The sequence below is a fragment of the Cardiocondyla obscurior genome, linkage group LG04, assembly GCF_019399895.1.
Source record: "Cardiocondyla obscurior isolate alpha-2009 linkage group LG04, Cobs3.1, whole genome shotgun sequence".
NCBI lineage: Eukaryota > Metazoa > Arthropoda > Insecta > Hymenoptera > Formicidae > Cardiocondyla > Cardiocondyla obscurior.
In genome coordinates, this window is record NC_091867.1 from 8,271,143 (window position 1) to 8,287,300 (window position 16,158).

The following is a 16,158-nucleotide window of genomic DNA, read 5'->3' on the forward strand; positions in this document are numbered from 1 at the left end:
AATATTAAAAACATATTTATTTTAAAATATATATTTTCTTTTCAAGACACAAAACCATGTGAATTGTTACATCTACTTTAATATCTATTGTTTAATATTTCTACAATAAAAATAAAAAAAATTGGGAATAACTTTTCGGAAGTTTATCCCTTATACTATTTTACTAGTTTTATTTAAACTATTTCTTCGATAGAAGTTTATTCTATTTTTATAAATATCAAAATAAAAAAATATTCCGGTACCGGGAATCGAACCCGAGCCTCCTGGGTGAAAGCCAGGTATCCTAGCCACTAGACCATACCGGATTCTGGTATCGACTCCCAATTTGGCTGTATACGAGGCTATATGTAGGAGGCATAGGTTACTTTAATATAATTTTCTGAATTCTTATATCTCTTGTCTAAGATTTAGTATTTTTTTAATGCAAAAAAAAAAATATAATTTAACATTACATATTCGTATCAATAAATAAAACCAGAGAGATGAAACAATATGACAATAAACCAATAACTTATTTGTGCAGGCGGGCAATTCTGGTCGAATAGTTGTAATAATGCTAACAGGACAACGCGTGGAAGTGACCTGTGATCCTCAAAAAGTCACCGCCGGAGATTTATTTCAGGTAAGCTCACAGATAAAAATATCAAAGTGCATTATATTAATTAGTTTCTCAATCAAATGTCAAATTTATTCCAGATATTAATGAACTGGACTGAAATAATTTAAAAATCAATTTTTTAAATATTATCTTCTCGCGTATTTATCCTAACTCGTAAAAATTTTTTTCGTGAAATAATTTTCCACACTAAAAAATTGTATCATTATTGGACCTCGCGAAGGCATCGTGAAAAAAAATTATTTTCCATTTGTTGCGCGCGCGAATAAATATATTCCGCCGGTAAGTGTCTTGACAAAAATTCTGTGAAAAATATTTTGTCCGCTAGTTCACGAAGGGAGGTTCGATCGCAATGTTCGTGGCCTCTCAAAGCCACACTTAGGCCGCGAAAGCCAAGACGTGGCCGGTTGTTTACGAGACCACAAATTCCGGCGTGAACTCGCGAGAAGTTCTGGCGAGCCGCCAAGCCTAATCATTATATACGACAGATCCACAAACCATGAGTTATGTGATCTCTACAACGAGCACATCGTGCAATTCCTTCTCCCATAAGAATCTGTTTTAACATTTGTTCAAATTCGATATCACAAATAAAGACATTTCTTTTGTAATATAATCCATAAGATTACGAAGAGAAAAGTCGATTGTGAGTAACACTCTGAATTATTTATAAAAATGAAATGAATAAAATATGAACCTCAATGCCACTACGATAATGAAATTAATATATCGCATCATTACAATTTCATAATCTGTGCTACTACAATTTTTATAACTTACAGAATAATCAACTTTCTTTTTTACTAAAATTCTAAAATACGAAAAGAAATGAAGGAATCTGGCATTTAATTTTACTAGCCTAAAAAAATAAATTTCTGCTTTAAAGCTACAGCATCTTCTGTTACTATCTGCTATTTAATTCGAACTTTCGAGCGTGACTGGAGTATTCATCGTGCAGTTTTTAATAAACAGCTGATTTACAGTGAGCGGCCAGATTCAAGAGTTCACTGAGAGAACTTCCAAATTGAATTACTCTCGTAGATTCGCGCTAATAAAAAATTATTTCTGCAACAGAAATCCGTATCATGTCGCGCCATAATAATCTTTTAGAGCAATCAAATGCACACCCGGTGCTCTCTGCATTTAATTGCTTGTCTCGCATAATAATATTACGATAAATCGTTTACGAATATTATTTCAACTCTCTTTCTCTCTCTTGTACCTCGCGCGCGCCGTACAAACATTAATTTTAATGAGAAACGTGTAATGTTAAATTGTTACATTGCTGACTCGCGCTAAAAATTACGTACTGAATTTATAATTGTTAACTTATTTATTAGGAATTGTGACAGCAACGAATCGCGTTGCGTTTACCGTTTGTAAACTAATACGTATTCGCGTAACTTTCGTTTTATCCCGTTGCATTAAAGCTATCAGTTAAATCAACACACAGATTTAACCAATCTCAAACAGAACTCTACATAAACCGTGCGTAGCATATATATCTTTTTACACATTATATATGCAAATCCTTTCAGGCTATTGTTCAAGCGGAAAATCTCGATGAAAACTTCACTCTGGGATTGGCCGTGCTGCTGGCCGGGGATTTTGCGATATTACCACCCGACACGAAATTAAATAAAGTCGCGCCCCCGGGCTGGTTGAGCAGTGGCAAAAGTAAAGGTTTGTTGGGTCTGCCGACTAGTTTTATGCTGTACTTGCGGCTTCGGTTCTTCCTGCCATCTCTTCGCGGCACCAGGTTCGTTTTTTTTTTTTTTTTTTTTAAACCCACATGATAAAGTTAACGTGCTTTAAATCTGTGCTTTTATCTCGTCGCGACTTAAACAAACGTTTTTCTATGCCGTTTTCAGAAGCTGGATATCGAAGCATCTGCTATATTTGCAAATAAGGCGATGTATACTGGAGCAGCAGCTGGTCTGCCCATATTCCGAATTAATCAATTTGACAGGCCTCGCACTTCAAGCTGAATTCGGGAATTATAACGTCAATGTGAGTTAACGAATGATTCATACGTCGCGCGTTGTTTGAAATAAAATATCGTCGTAACGCGAAGTATGATAATATTCAAAAATTATCGTTAAGCTTTAAATAATAAAAATTAAGCAAAGTTGAAAGCAAAAATAAAACAATATAGTAGAATAATAAATTTGATATCATAAATTCGATCAGTAGTGCTAGTTATTAATATTAATAAACCGCAGTGAAACAGATATTAAACTATAATAAATCCCTGTAACAGCTGAAGTGAGTAGTTGTCAAAATTACTTTACTCTGTTGTGGCGGAGTTGACAGCAATTTTGACATAATCTGTTCGATTTCTCTACCTCATCGTGACTGATCTTTATATATATATATATATATATTTTCCACAGGAGCACGGCTGCGGGGATTACTTCCTTCTCGAGCATTACGTACCGGAATCCTTGATATTGAGCGCGGACCGGCATCAATCGCAACCCTGTGTCGACGCCGATACACTTCGGGCGCAGCTACACCGCGCTCACCGCGACCGCCGTGGCTTGGACTCGAACAAAGCCGAGGAGATGTTCATAACTCACGCGCAGTCCCTGCCGGATTACGGCTCGCACTACTACATCGCCACAGTGGACTCGAAGGAGCTGGAGAAACTGATGGCGCGACAGAGAAAGGGGAAGAGCGCCGTGTCCGACAATCGCGATGCCGTGTCGCCGCAAGACGCTGCGGGAAACGCTTATCGCCAAGAGAAATCCACCCGGGAAATCTGTTCAACCTATGGTAGAATTGGGATCGCGCGATTAAATTCGCGTGAAAACGCACCGACGATACCCTACTCGGACGAGCACGCGAAGAACGCGAATTTACGCAACGACGACGCCTGCAATAACAATCACAGCAACAACAAGAACAACAACAGCAGTGTTAACGGCGTCAGCCATAACAACAATAAAAACAAGAGCGGCAAGAGAAAAGTAGACAGCAACGTGTGGCTGGCGATACATTCGCAAGGGATGAAGCTGCTAGAACGAGGGGGCGAGCCGAGGGAGAGAACGGAACTGGCCCACTTTCAGTGGCGAGATGTACAGACGCTGAGTTACAACAAGAGCTGCTTGGTGGTGCACAGTAAATTGAATGGGAAGGGATGCAAGTTCAAACTACGAATGGATCATCGAAAGTAAGTTTGCCTACCGCGATTTCGGAGATTAATCGGATGGAAGTCTTATTAATAGAGCGAATACTTGGAAATGTATCGAGTGCGCCTCAGTACGAACTGCCGCCTGCCACTTATCGTAACGACTTATGCATAAAGTATCCTTCTATTTTCCAGAAGTTACTTCGCCTTCAAGCTCACCTCCCTGCATCATCAGTTCTTCCTAAGACTTCGCTCGGAGCTCACATCGCTTCAGGGCCTGGCTAAAGGTACACGTGCCTTTTCTCTTCGATTAAGCTTGTTGAAATGTTTCAGACTTAAACTTTCCGCGAAAGTTACGCGATAGGCAACTATGTAAATTGTGATACTTTATCGCACGGATTTTGATCTCCTCCCGCTATTCTTCGACGGAGATATTAACGTGTAAATAATGCAGTAAATTTCAGCAAGCTACAGCGACTGTATCGATAATCTTACAAAAACTATTAATTACGAAAGCTTTTTTCAAATATGATATTTCAATCGCTATTAATTTTTTTATTTTTTTTTTATTTATTATGTTTTTTTTTAATTAAAATTTTCTGTCGAGTTATTTCGTTGAAACGTTTATCAAGATGTTTAAAATAAAATCAATGCGTAATATTTTCAGATTTTGGAGTGCCATTAATCGAGACGAAACCTACACCATTAAAATCCAAGATCGTCGACGGTAAAAGTAAACAAACTATCGGACAACCGGTCAAGTCGCAAAAAAGGATAAATTATCCGATGCAACTGGAGGAATATCAAAATAAAGAGAACGAGAACCCTCAAAAAGATACAATCGTAGTGACGGCAGCGAAGGACGTCGGCCGCGAGCCCGGATTTTATTCGTCGGAGGAAGATGTTCTTTACGCGCAAGTAAACGTGCGATTAGAACCGGAGGGACAGTCGCGAGACACGGAGGAGGAGTCGGAAAGAGGCTTGATGACACCGCATAAAATCTTGCTCGAAGCTAAAGAAACCAAATCGGAGCACGATAAATTGTACGCTTATACCGGCTTAGACAGCGAGGCTGAAACTGAATGCACATACTCGCTACCAAAAGTTATATCGAGCAACCAGCTAGATAAACCTAATAACCCGGAAGAGCTATACGCCGCTATTAATAAAGTTCGTCTATCGGGAAAGAGCGAGTTTCCTGTTCCGGAAGAAGTTTGGAACGTCTCCGATGTCAAGAAGACATTACAAAAGGTGCCTACGTTCCCTAAAATTTGTATATTAATTGCAAATTGCCCGCTAAATTTTCAACATAAAATTATTTTTCGAAATAACGTGTTTAACAAAGTTATATTGTCACTTTAGATGAAAGCAGCTAGTTTACCGAATTACGGTACGCCGAGGCAGTCGGGTGGTTTTCGCACGCCCAGTCTGCCACGTCGATTGGGTGTGAAAATGGGAACGCGAGCGATTTACAGTAGTCTGGTCCAGAAAGATACCGCGCTTACCGACGACACGGAATCTCTGTCTCTAAAATCAGACACCGAATCGTCTGCCCAGTCGTTATCGGCACGATCCATTGAATCGCCCATGCCGGAAGCGTACGTGCTGAGTGAGTAACGGTGTTAACTTTAAAGTATCTTCTATTCGAGTTTCTATTTATACAAAATTAAATATCACGCCACTTGCCATGTGAGCGTGCAAACTTTTCTTTAGCTATTTATATTGCTTAAAAAAAATTTTTTTTTAATTATTTCTGCTTGTTACAAATATTGATAAAAATTTTATTTAAAATTTGCTTGCTTTCTACTTCAACAGATGCCGATATACGAACCGACGACGAAACGTTCCGCGTCCCGGAGGACGAATCGATATCTGCGTCCTTAATGGCTCGTTTGGAAGAACTGTCGTTCACCGAAGAACGGGTTTTGCATACGATTAAATTAGAACGTGGCCACGGTGGTAGCATAGGTTTGCAAGTAATGGAAGGTAACGATGGCGGTGTTTATGTTCAAGCAGTTTCTGTCGGCGGATCAGCTGATATGGCCGGAAACGTAAATAAAGGTTCGTACGATATTCACGTTGCTTCAAAATTAAAAAAAAAATTTAATTTATAGAGACATAACAATAGAGATCATATTTAAAATCATAATTAACTGCAGTGTTAACAAATTGAATGAATAAATAAATTAACGATATACACAAAGATATAAAAGTAAATCAGTGGATAAAATTAAATGTAATTAAATACGTTAAATAAATCGAAGTATTTAAAGTAAAAATTATTTTAACAGGTGACCGGATCGTAGCCATAAATGGACAGAATCTGCTGAACCTTTGTTACGAGGATGCTCTGAAGATGTTGCAGAGCTCGTCTGAAATGATCGAGCTGGTTCTTTCGCAACCCGCGATTCAAAAAACCACGGAATCGAAAAATGACCAGGAAAAGGGTTCTATTGAAAACCATTACTTACAGTAAGTATTTCGAACTGACTAGCTTAATTATTTGATAACAAACAGATGTCTATAAAAAAAAAAAAAAAATCACGAACTAATCGATTTTTACTAATAAAAATCTTGCTACAAAAAAAATAAGAATAAAAAAATTAACCAGCAGAATAATTTCATTTTATATCACGTTCGCAGCGAGATCAAATTTGACGTGTCGTCGGAAGCGGAAACGTCCAGCATGATGAACAAGTGGATCGCTCAGAAAACTACGGATGTAGCGTCGGTGCAGAACACCTCGAGCGCATATAGCAGCGCTGCATCCAGCGCTATGGGCAATCACAATAATGCTAACAGCCTATACATGACTGATCTCATTGACAATAACGCGTTAAAATCTGCCAGTATGCTGTTATCTATAGAAGATTTCGACGTTAGTAGAACGAGTCGTCAAGTTTTCATTTAAGTAAGTAAAGTGCCTCTTCCCGAATGAAAATTTATCTACCTAATCTGATTTTGCAGCTAGTGGTTAGATCGCGCAGATTAAATATATTTCTTAACTAGTAACTAGCTTGGTACTAGCCATAAATTATAAGAAAGTATTTATTATTCAGTGACTGTCTTAAAAAAGTAAAGTTGTCATTTAAAAAAAAAAACAAAATCTGTTTAGTATCGGTCGTCTAATCACTGTCCAGCGCGGACCATGTATCTAAATACATACATAGATATTTAAATGTTTTTCGCCGCGTACTTGTTTACTGTTGTGTGCTGATCTTACGCAATGCTCGCTCGACTGCCGAATTCGCCGGGCAAACTGGTTCTCGCCGTCGCGATAATGTGAATACGTACGTGTGTTTACATCAGCTGGCTGCCTCGCGTTGGATACACGTGGTGGAGGCGCGAATATATATTTTTATCTAATATTCTATATATAATTCAATCACGTTATTTCTGGATAATTTATCATCGATTATACATCTGATAATTTATCAGTCTCCTACTGCACGATGGAAATTCACAGAAAATTCTATTTGCGATAAAACTATTATCTCGAATTGTAAGCAATACACGACTGTGTTGAACATATGGCACTCGCTTGTAATCGAATTGTTTTTATCCGTTTAACGAAGCCCCTTGTCGGAGCTACCGAAGTTTGTATAGCTCTTGCCCTTTAAATTAAAATTAATAGACAAGATTTCAGGCATGCAAATAAATTTTTTTATTAAATTATTGAATTAAAATAATCTTATAAAATAAAATAGCATTGTTTGGTTTATTAAATTAATCTTGAAAACGTTTTGAGATTTAAACGACGTGCCTAAAGGAAGAATATTCAGTTTCGCATGAAATATTGTTCTTTGTTTTAAAAAAAAACTATGCATAAATTAAAACAAAAAAAGTATATATGTATATATCACGTATTTTAATGTGCAATGTTCACACATTTACTTTCACATAGTATTAATATTGACCGTGTAGGTCAGGAAGGGGAAATCTATGTGTCATTTCTAAGGAATCGTCTTAGTAAGTCTCGGACAGTCTAACGTCGTGGTTTCTCGCGTTTATATTCTAAATACCGGAGCCGTCTGTGCATTACATTTACATAATCATTTACGTTATGTATAATTGTAAGAACAACCATCTCAGTTGACCTTTTTTCTCTATATTTTATCGAAATTACAGAATTTTTCTATAACACCCTCTTTATTTTTTGCCGCAACAGATAACGGAGATTCGACCGAGCCACCTGTGCCACCGCGACGAATAAAACGTAAGACCAAAGGTCCAGCGTTTGTGAAGGATAAAACTGCAACGGAAATTACGAACAATGTCGCGATATATCAGCAAAAACGTCCACCGCTGCCACTTCTGCCGGAAAAATGTCGACGAAACAGTTCTCGACACCTCGAAAACCGTGATCCGCAATGCGACACCGCAGCAAACTGCCCAACTGTCGAAGGCGAGCGACACCCCGAGACCCGCGTCATTGACACTGCGTCGGAGATGATCGACGCGAAGCCTCGTGGCGATGCGACGTCCATGAAAAAAAGCGAGACGACGAGTAACGACGCAAACGGTGACCTAATTTCAAAGTCGAACGTAGCGAAACCGCCGTTTCCATTTTACTTCGACGCCGCGTTGTCTAATCGAAAAGTGTCTAACAAATATCCGTCGTTTTTTTTTACACGGCAGGATTTTGAAAAGGTAGTGTTCGATACGCGAAACGGGAACTATCATGTAGGGCTTGAGGATTCGCGAAGCTTACGCGAAGAGTCGCCGACGAAAGCGCTTACATCGGACGTCGACAGTAATGTTTGTTTCCGCGTCACGACGACAAATCGTCCGTTCGAAAAGTGTCTAGATGGATGGACAGATCCTTTCGACGACGATGATTTTACTCGGCAGTTCGATCATCGCCACTTCGGAGACTGCACCAACGAAAACGATCGAACGAACGAGAGATCATCTGGTTGTGACGTTAACGATAACAATAACCATTCGAAATGTCGCACGGGCGCGAAGGTACGATTCGCGATAGACTCTCAAAACGCCTCACCGTCAAAATTCGACTCCGCCGTAAAAATCGGTGCACCGTGCGACACTTTACAGACCTACAAATCCATTCTCGACGACGGACAAGTCGACGAACAAAGCGCGGCTTCTTCTGTGAAACTGACTGAAATCCGAGTGGAATTTGCGGACGTAAAAGATTGCTGCGACAATACGAGAGATAAATCATACACGTCGAGTGTCGAGGAGGGAAGTTCCGCGATGAGAGAAGACGATCCTTTCATAACAGTGGGCGCAAACAAGGTCGACGCGAAATTAAAGACGAAGATTCCACAAACGTATCACAAGGATAGAAATAACGACGTTAATTGCGTGAAAATTCGCGAGGGCTTCGATTTGATATCATGGAATGTGGAGGCTAAAAGCGCTCTTAAAACCGTAAAGGAAAATGTAATAACCAAGGAAACTATCGCTAGCGAAGAGCACAATGCGAAACAAGTGGCCCGAAGTGACGCTCCGTCAGAAGTTTCCGAGAACGTTCGTCGCTTTACAGATAAAAGTTTGGAAACGGCCTGCGAAGTTGAAAAAACCACGAAAATAACTCAAGCAATACGTCGAGGCGAAAAAATGTTTAATGTATCGCCACATAATTTTTTAAACGAATGCAATGAGCCGTCGAATATTTCCACTAACGATTTTATGAATAAATCGAATCGAATTGACCAAACTAAATCACTTCTTGAAAAGACTAAAGAGAAAAACAATTATTTCGTGGATTCTAAGAGTAATCGCAAGATAATTTCTCCATCGAAACACATTTTCATAGAAAAAAGCATTCCTGTTAAAGCGAGACGAAGTTCTTTTTTGGAAACTATGCTGTTTGATGAATCAACTGACATGTCGATGTATCGTACGGTAATTTCGACCGTAACCGACGTAGATAAAGAGTTAAACAACTCTAATAAATCGCCGAATAAAATTGCAAAAGTAGAAACGGATATCACGATGGAAAGTAAACGTTCGCGTGATACAACAGAAATAGATACGAGGGATCATAAAGTTTTAAAGAACCTCGAGAAGATGGAAGAAAAGGCTGTCAAGATTTCAAATGTAAAATCAATCCAATCGGAAAATAGAAGTCCCAGTGACGTAAAGAATGATGTGTTGAATGAGCTTCTCTGCAATTTTAGCAACATAAAGTTAAAAATAGTGAGCCCCGAGAATAAGAGATCGTCAACAAAGATAAGAGATGACGAGAGCCTTTCTCCCTCAATTGCGATCGGTAATAACAAAAATTTTCGAGAAAACGCGGATGCGTCTAAATTACAAAAGTCTCAAAACGTCGTTTGCAGCGTTTCTTTAAACATTAAAACTGTTGATGTGAATCGTAACGCAACGGTTGAGGAAGTCGTAAAAAACGATGTCATAAAAATAAAGATTGAGGAAAAGCCACAAGATCCCACGAGCCACTCGCCAGCGCTCGATGAAAAAATCACGAAGAATAGAATAGACATTAAAGGCGAAAAAATGAACGAACCTTCCTGCGACATCGAGAATAAAATTGCTAAAGATAATTCCGCGATGAAGATCGCTGAAAGTTCTTCGGACATTAAATCAAAAGAGATCAATACTGAGATAAGTAGCGAAAGAATATCCGAAGAGGCAAAAAGTAAGATCAATCGGGAGCATAAAAAATTACGAGATACTCGGATCCCCAAGACGATACTTAAAAAGATTAGCGTCGAGACCGTCGAGCACGAGCAGCAACGGGCACGTGAATTCCAGAAAAGAATTCTTATCGGTGCACCCGCGACAATGAACAAAATTTTCGACAGCAAAGAATCGAAGGTCAGACGCAAGACTAGTATGGAAAACCATAAGAATTGTGAAAAAGCATCAGGGAAGATTCATAGCAAAGAAAAGACTGACGCAAAATCCGTGACTAACGCGGCCGATGACGATCGAGGAAGGATCGAAGATCGGCCGATATGTACATTAACACCGGACACGATGAGCAGCGGCGATAAGTGTGCCATAATTAGGAACTTTTCTGTAAACCGTCGTAACAATAATGACAATAACAGGGCCCTAACACCCGTAGCTAACGTAAGTAACGACCAATCGTTCCGCGACGTTGTAACGATAACCCCGGGTAAAGTTAAAAGTTTCGTTAAGTACTACGAGATTCGGGACGCGACGATCGTCGAACAGCATTCTAAAATTAACGATAGGGAGAAAGTAGCTAGACCTAAGTTCACGGTGAGCCAAGCTGCGCCCGCGGTCGCGAGGAACTCGCAGCAGCCGGAGCCGATAACGAGTGAAACGAGAAGTAGGAACAAGAGCGTTAAATCAAACGACTATGATCTTCCTAGAATATCGTTTAGCAAAAATCAACCTTTGACGTACGTCCCAAGGGCTCCGGAGCCACTTCTCAACGGTCCAATTTGTAAGAAACCGACGGAATTGAAGATTAAACGGAACGGAAAGAGTACGCCCGACGAGGAGACACGTGCGCGGTCCACCAAGGCTACTGCGAAAAAGTCGGTGCAATTCCTAAGTGGCTGCACCGTAATTCATTCAGAAACTTTCGCCAAGGACGAATCCACGGTAACTACGGGCCGCGATATAAACACGTTGAGAAAGAGGAGAGCCCCTGGAGTACCATCGTCGTGGGATTGCAACGGTTCCCAGAAGCTAACTCGCGAAAACGTGAAATCGGAAAACTCGCCGAACGTTGGAAAAGATTCTCACGGACCTCGGGAGGCCGTTACTGAGGTTAGTGAAGCAAACGAAAATTCTAATTACATTTTAACGAAGGCAATATTTAATAAATCTAATAATAATAATTACGTAGCTTATTGTCTATATGTATACAAATACCTTTTTGTATAATTCACAATTATATTCTATAAATCTCTTTAATTAGAGAGTTAGGGACGTTTCATAAAAACGCAATATTATAGTAATAATTTCGTAATTTTGCTGCGTTTTAAATTAAACTTGTATAAAATAAAAACGTGTTATAAAAATTTGTTATTAATCTCTCCTTTTCAGAGACATACAGTAGCCGATCGTACGCAGAATTCAGGTACTAATCGCTTTATTTTAAAATCAGAAACCCCATAGCTCGTATTTTACTGTATACATAAATAATATATGTAGTTATTACGAGTCGTCGTTGCTCCGAATCTCAACAAAAAAAAAAAAAGCAAATGTATCTCGTGACAAAATCCTTGTGTAAACTTTTTGATTTTCGCTACTAATGGAAGAATAGATTTTACATATTAGCTGTTAAAGAGTGATTTTTGCTCACCAAGCACTTCGTATATTTATTAATAAATTTTATAATACGTATAATACAAATTTTATCTCAAAGACAAAGTCCATTGTTTCATATAAAACATTTGCTTCTTCTATTTGCTTTTTGTGTCGGCACAAAACCAATTTTTAAATTATAAATTTATCATATAACAACTTTAAACTTTAAAGAGAAATTATAGTATCGATTTATCTATTGAAACTATTCTCATTTAGCTGAACGTCATGTGTTCCGATAAGCGAGATACGCCACGTGCATAAATCCCGTTTCAATAAGCCGGGTTGGCGCGCATCCCGATAAAAGCGATGAGTGGCTTTGCAATGACCAAATTTTCCGTGTGTTCCAAAAGGATTGGAGGATCGCGGTGAATCGCTCGGCAAACAGACCGCCCCGCTATTCTGGTCCGAGTGCTTTAAACTGCAATGCGTTCTAAACGTTCCCGGCCGTGAACAAAATTTCGCCAATTTATGGAAAGGTACGCGGTATCTCCCTCCCCTCGGCCTTTTCCGCCTAACAATTATTCGACTCGTGTGCTTTAAATGCTATAAAATGTAATTAAAGAATCGCCAAATCCATTTATCTTAAACGTGCATCAAGCAAACATTCGCATATTACATGTTAATTATTTTATTTTATTTTATTTTTAACAAGTAACAAAAAAAAAGACGGACTTTGTCTTAGATAACAAACTCGAGATAAAATTGTAAATGTTACATCAAACGGTAAGAAAAATTGAAACGAGAATAAAATACATATACCGGACAAGGTACAAATTCTCCTACCGTAAAATCTATTCTTCCTTTGACGCTCCATGTATTGTTAGTTTTGAGCATTGTGACTATTTTAGACACGTGTGTCTGAAAGGACTGCTTGTAGCTCTGTTATTGTCGCGATTTTTCCTGTAAGTTTTCCAAATTGGTCCGGGTTTAAATTTTATCAGGACCGCAGAATAAACGTAAGTCTGAGCATAATTAAGTTTAATGTATTCGCAGATACAATGCGCAAAAAGTACCTTTCGTTGACATTAGCAACGTAGTAATCTCATATCATATTTCTGATTTGTTTGAACGAAAAAATCAGCAGGAGAGGGCAACGTGGTTCGGAACACTACGTGTAACTTGATATTAAGAAAAAACCTCGCGACATTGAATGCCACTCGTAAATAGCAATTTTAATAGCAAGCGTTTTTTTTTGTTTTTTAATTATTATAAGATGTCCTTTTTTTAGAGTGATTTTAACGCCGATATAATGATATTGTATCTACTGCATAGGATCCTCTTTCATAGCGTTCTTATCTGACTGCTTTACTCGATAAGGATTCAGAGCGTCGCGAAAGTACTTTTTACGACAACGCGGTAATAACGTGATAGAATAATTTCCTTAGTAAAGAAACGTGCAATTTTTGCAGTAAACAAACGCACCTATAATTACGTAATAGTATTTCTGTTGACTTATTGTAAGTATTATGATTTATCTTACGGGCGAGTGCATCTTTGTATTGTGCGAATTAAAAGCGATGTATCTCAGTTAGCCATACTTAAAAGAAAAAAAAAGCTTGTTGTGCGATTCGGTGTTATTATATGCATATATATGTATGTGTATTGTATGTGTATACATATGCAATACTTGCTACGCATATTATCACATATATTATGTAACTACATGTACACGATAAATGTATCATTGTGGTGATAATTCTATCATTGCTATGTGAGATATCTCGTCGTTGATTATACGTACATTTTAAATAACGTTAATTATCATATAGATGTCTATGCAAGCTTATTCTAGTTTACTTATAGGTGCATTCTAAAAAAAAAAAAGAAAAAGAAAAAAAAAGATAAAGCACTTTCTGTCTGAAGAAAGCAATCAATTTTAAAACAACGGTTCCTTCTTAACGTCGCTTTCGTACGTCAGACGGTGATATACAGTAACAGTTAGTTTTTAAATAACCACCGAAGTCGTATTACGACCATTTTGGTTTATCGATAGCTTAATTTCGATAGTTTATGCTTTAAATTATTTCTGATAAGTCAGCGCAGTATTTGCAGTAAACTCTTTTTATTAGCGAGTCGTGATGAATAAAGATGGCATATGCAGAAAAAATTATCATGTACATTCATTCAACGATACCTGGCAAAAAGAGCTAGAAGACTTTTTAGAAGTAACACGTAGAATAAAAAGACGAATCGTGCAAAGGACTAATCTAGGACAGTTTTGTCGTTCATTTTCCCTTTATGAATGCATTTTTAAGCACAAAGGATATTAATAATATTTTATAATATTTAAGAGAAGTTTATACTATATACATATATATATAAATGACAAAACTCTATATACCAACTTTCGAACTTAGCTATACGTGGTGATGCAATTTGTTGTCAAATTACATAACTGTCGTTTATGTTTGTTCAAATAGATGTAACTCCTAGTAATGTATGTTTATAAGTGTCCGCTGAACGCTAAAATAAATTATTATTTTTATGGTGTATAAAAACTTTTCTTCTACTCGCCACCTATCGTAAGTCGTTGCTTTGTAACGTTAAAAATTTATTTTGCAATTCTTGTTGGATTCTTTTAAATGTGTTATATATTTTACGTATTTGTTGTGAGAATAGTACACACATCTCGAATGAATTTATTCGTATCTCATAAAATATGTCTTTATATCGCAAGTATTTTATTTAGAGATTGTACAAAATGTTCTTTTTTTTTCTCTCTTTCTCTCTTTCTCGTCAAAGCCTGCATTTCGCTCGAAAATAGATGTCCGAGTGCAGGGTACTAAAAATATTCCCTGGAGATGACTAAGGTGACAATTTCTGGCAATTATATATGTTGACTCATCTCTCGCGAATTACATAAGCTCACTACTTAATAACGGTTCATATCTGCTAATCAGTTAACAATATAACACAACGTGACAAACTTTTATCTCTGCGCGAATACATCCGTAGAGAATAGCGCGTGATTTCTGTTCTATTTCTATTGATCCTAGTCATCGATTTCTAATCCAAAATAAGACCTGCCTTACGACAGATAATTACAAACCGAACTTGGATCAGCGTATCGAACAACGGAAGAACGGATTCCGAAGGGAACATATATGGTACGTTTCCTTATCCGAATTTAGCACAACGCGACATTACGAGAACGCTCCGCGATATCGGGGCCACGTTGGATAAAAATAAAGTGCCTGTTACGAGCAACGCATGAACCAGTTTGACGCGGTCGCCGCATCGCGAATCGGCGTCAAGCGTGCTCGATCGTAAAAGGATACCGGTCAATTTTTTTATTCACGACACCTGACATTGCGCGACGGCACCGTCCACGCCGTCGCTGAAACGTTCCCCGGCTCGCGAACGTCTCACTCCACGGAGGAATTCGATTACACGTCTGGGGAAAGAGACGTGCACGCTCAGTTAAACATTCCTCGTACGGAAAATATGAAACGTAACCCGCGATTCGTGGGAGATACCGCGTTCCTAAGGAGCATTATGCGGATCGGGAAATATTATGCTAATCCGAAACTTCGGCTGAGGTGAAACTCGCTTACCGAAACTGCGTCAATGTAAATCTCAACTTGTGCAAAGTAAATTTTCAAAAAAATTTAAATATTTCCTACTGCGCGTGGGAAGATTTTCATTCAGTGCGATTTCCACCGCGACATCCAATCTCACGGTAGTCGCAGTCACTGGCTTGCAATTGCGTAAAAGGAAGGGAGAAAAAAAAAATCATAAATTGAACCGACAAAGCTATATGGCATAATTCAGCATGCTCTGATGATGCGTGTATGCGGCACCTATTTTCGCCAACCCTACCCTCGATCGATCGTAAACAAATTTCTCTCGGGGCATTGATCCATTCTTGAGATGCGTCGATGCAGCGATATTGGCCGACATCATCGTCTCGATCGACCCACGTTTCGTACTAAATCTATATATGGGGTGTCCCGAAATAATAACTATTTCCTTGACCTACGCATTGCTGCATAAATTTTTAACCACAACCATTTCATAACTTTAAAACTTATGTAAAAATAAAATGGCCAATTTTCACTGACGCTGATACGAGATTCGTGACCGTTACTCATCCCAATGTTATGAAGAATAGAATTCCAGCTACGTGTAAATATAGTTT

The 16,158-nt window shown here is 38.4% G+C and overlaps 2 protein-coding genes and 1 non-coding gene across 5 annotated transcripts in view; 2 read left to right on the forward strand and 1 right to left on the reverse strand.

The window, feature by feature from the left end:
• The window catches only part of LOC139101990 (tyrosine-protein phosphatase non-receptor type 13), a 67,183-nt gene extending 59,138 nt beyond the window's left edge, over positions 1–8,045 (forward strand). For all 3 annotated transcript variants that reach the window (XM_070655553.1, XM_070655550.1, XM_070655552.1), the window contains 11 exons: positions 524–622; positions 2,155–2,375; positions 2,488–2,626; positions 3,010–3,788; positions 3,942–4,033; positions 4,414–4,997; positions 5,109–5,355; positions 5,562–5,807; positions 6,038–6,218; positions 6,390–6,657; positions 7,915–8,045. In XM_070655553.1, coding sequence (XP_070511654.1) covers positions 524–622; positions 2,155–2,375; positions 2,488–2,626; positions 3,010–3,788; positions 3,942–4,033; positions 4,414–4,997; positions 5,109–5,355; positions 5,562–5,807; positions 6,038–6,218; positions 6,390–6,657 — 2,856 coding nt within the window. In that variant the 3' untranslated portion in view covers positions 7,915–8,045. The remainder of the gene's footprint in view (positions 1–523; positions 623–2,154; positions 2,376–2,487; positions 2,627–3,009; positions 3,789–3,941; positions 4,034–4,413; positions 4,998–5,108; positions 5,356–5,561; positions 5,808–6,037; positions 6,219–6,389; positions 6,658–7,914) is intronic.
• Positions 234–305, reverse strand: Trnae-uuc (transfer RNA glutamic acid (anticodon UUC)). Its single transcript has one exon. It is a non-coding gene; the product is annotated as a tRNA-Glu (tRNA).
• A 28-nt stretch (positions 8,046–8,073) lies between the features above and the next one.
• Positions 8,074–14,518, forward strand: LOC139101996 (putative leucine-rich repeat-containing protein DDB_G0290503). The gene is made up of 2 exons (XM_070655565.1): positions 8,074–11,477; positions 11,757–14,518. Exons 1-2 carry the CDS (start codon positions 8,196–8,198, stop codon positions 11,826–11,828), a joined length of 3,354 nt encoding a protein of 1,117 aa, XP_070511666.1. The 5' UTR covers positions 8,074–8,195; the 3' UTR covers positions 11,829–14,518.
• Positions 14,519–16,158: the final 1,640 nt, after the last annotated feature.

Excerpts from the sequence above, each read along its gene's own strand:
- LOC139101996 (XM_070655565.1), top strand. The coding sequence starts at position 8,196 with ATGATCGACGCGAAGCCTCGTGGCGATGCGACGTCCATGAAAAAAAGC. Across the intron at positions 11,478-11,756 it reads CTCGGGAGGCCGTTACTGAG|AGACATACAGTAGCCGATCG; the intron begins GTTAGTGAAGCA and ends TCTCCTTTTCAG.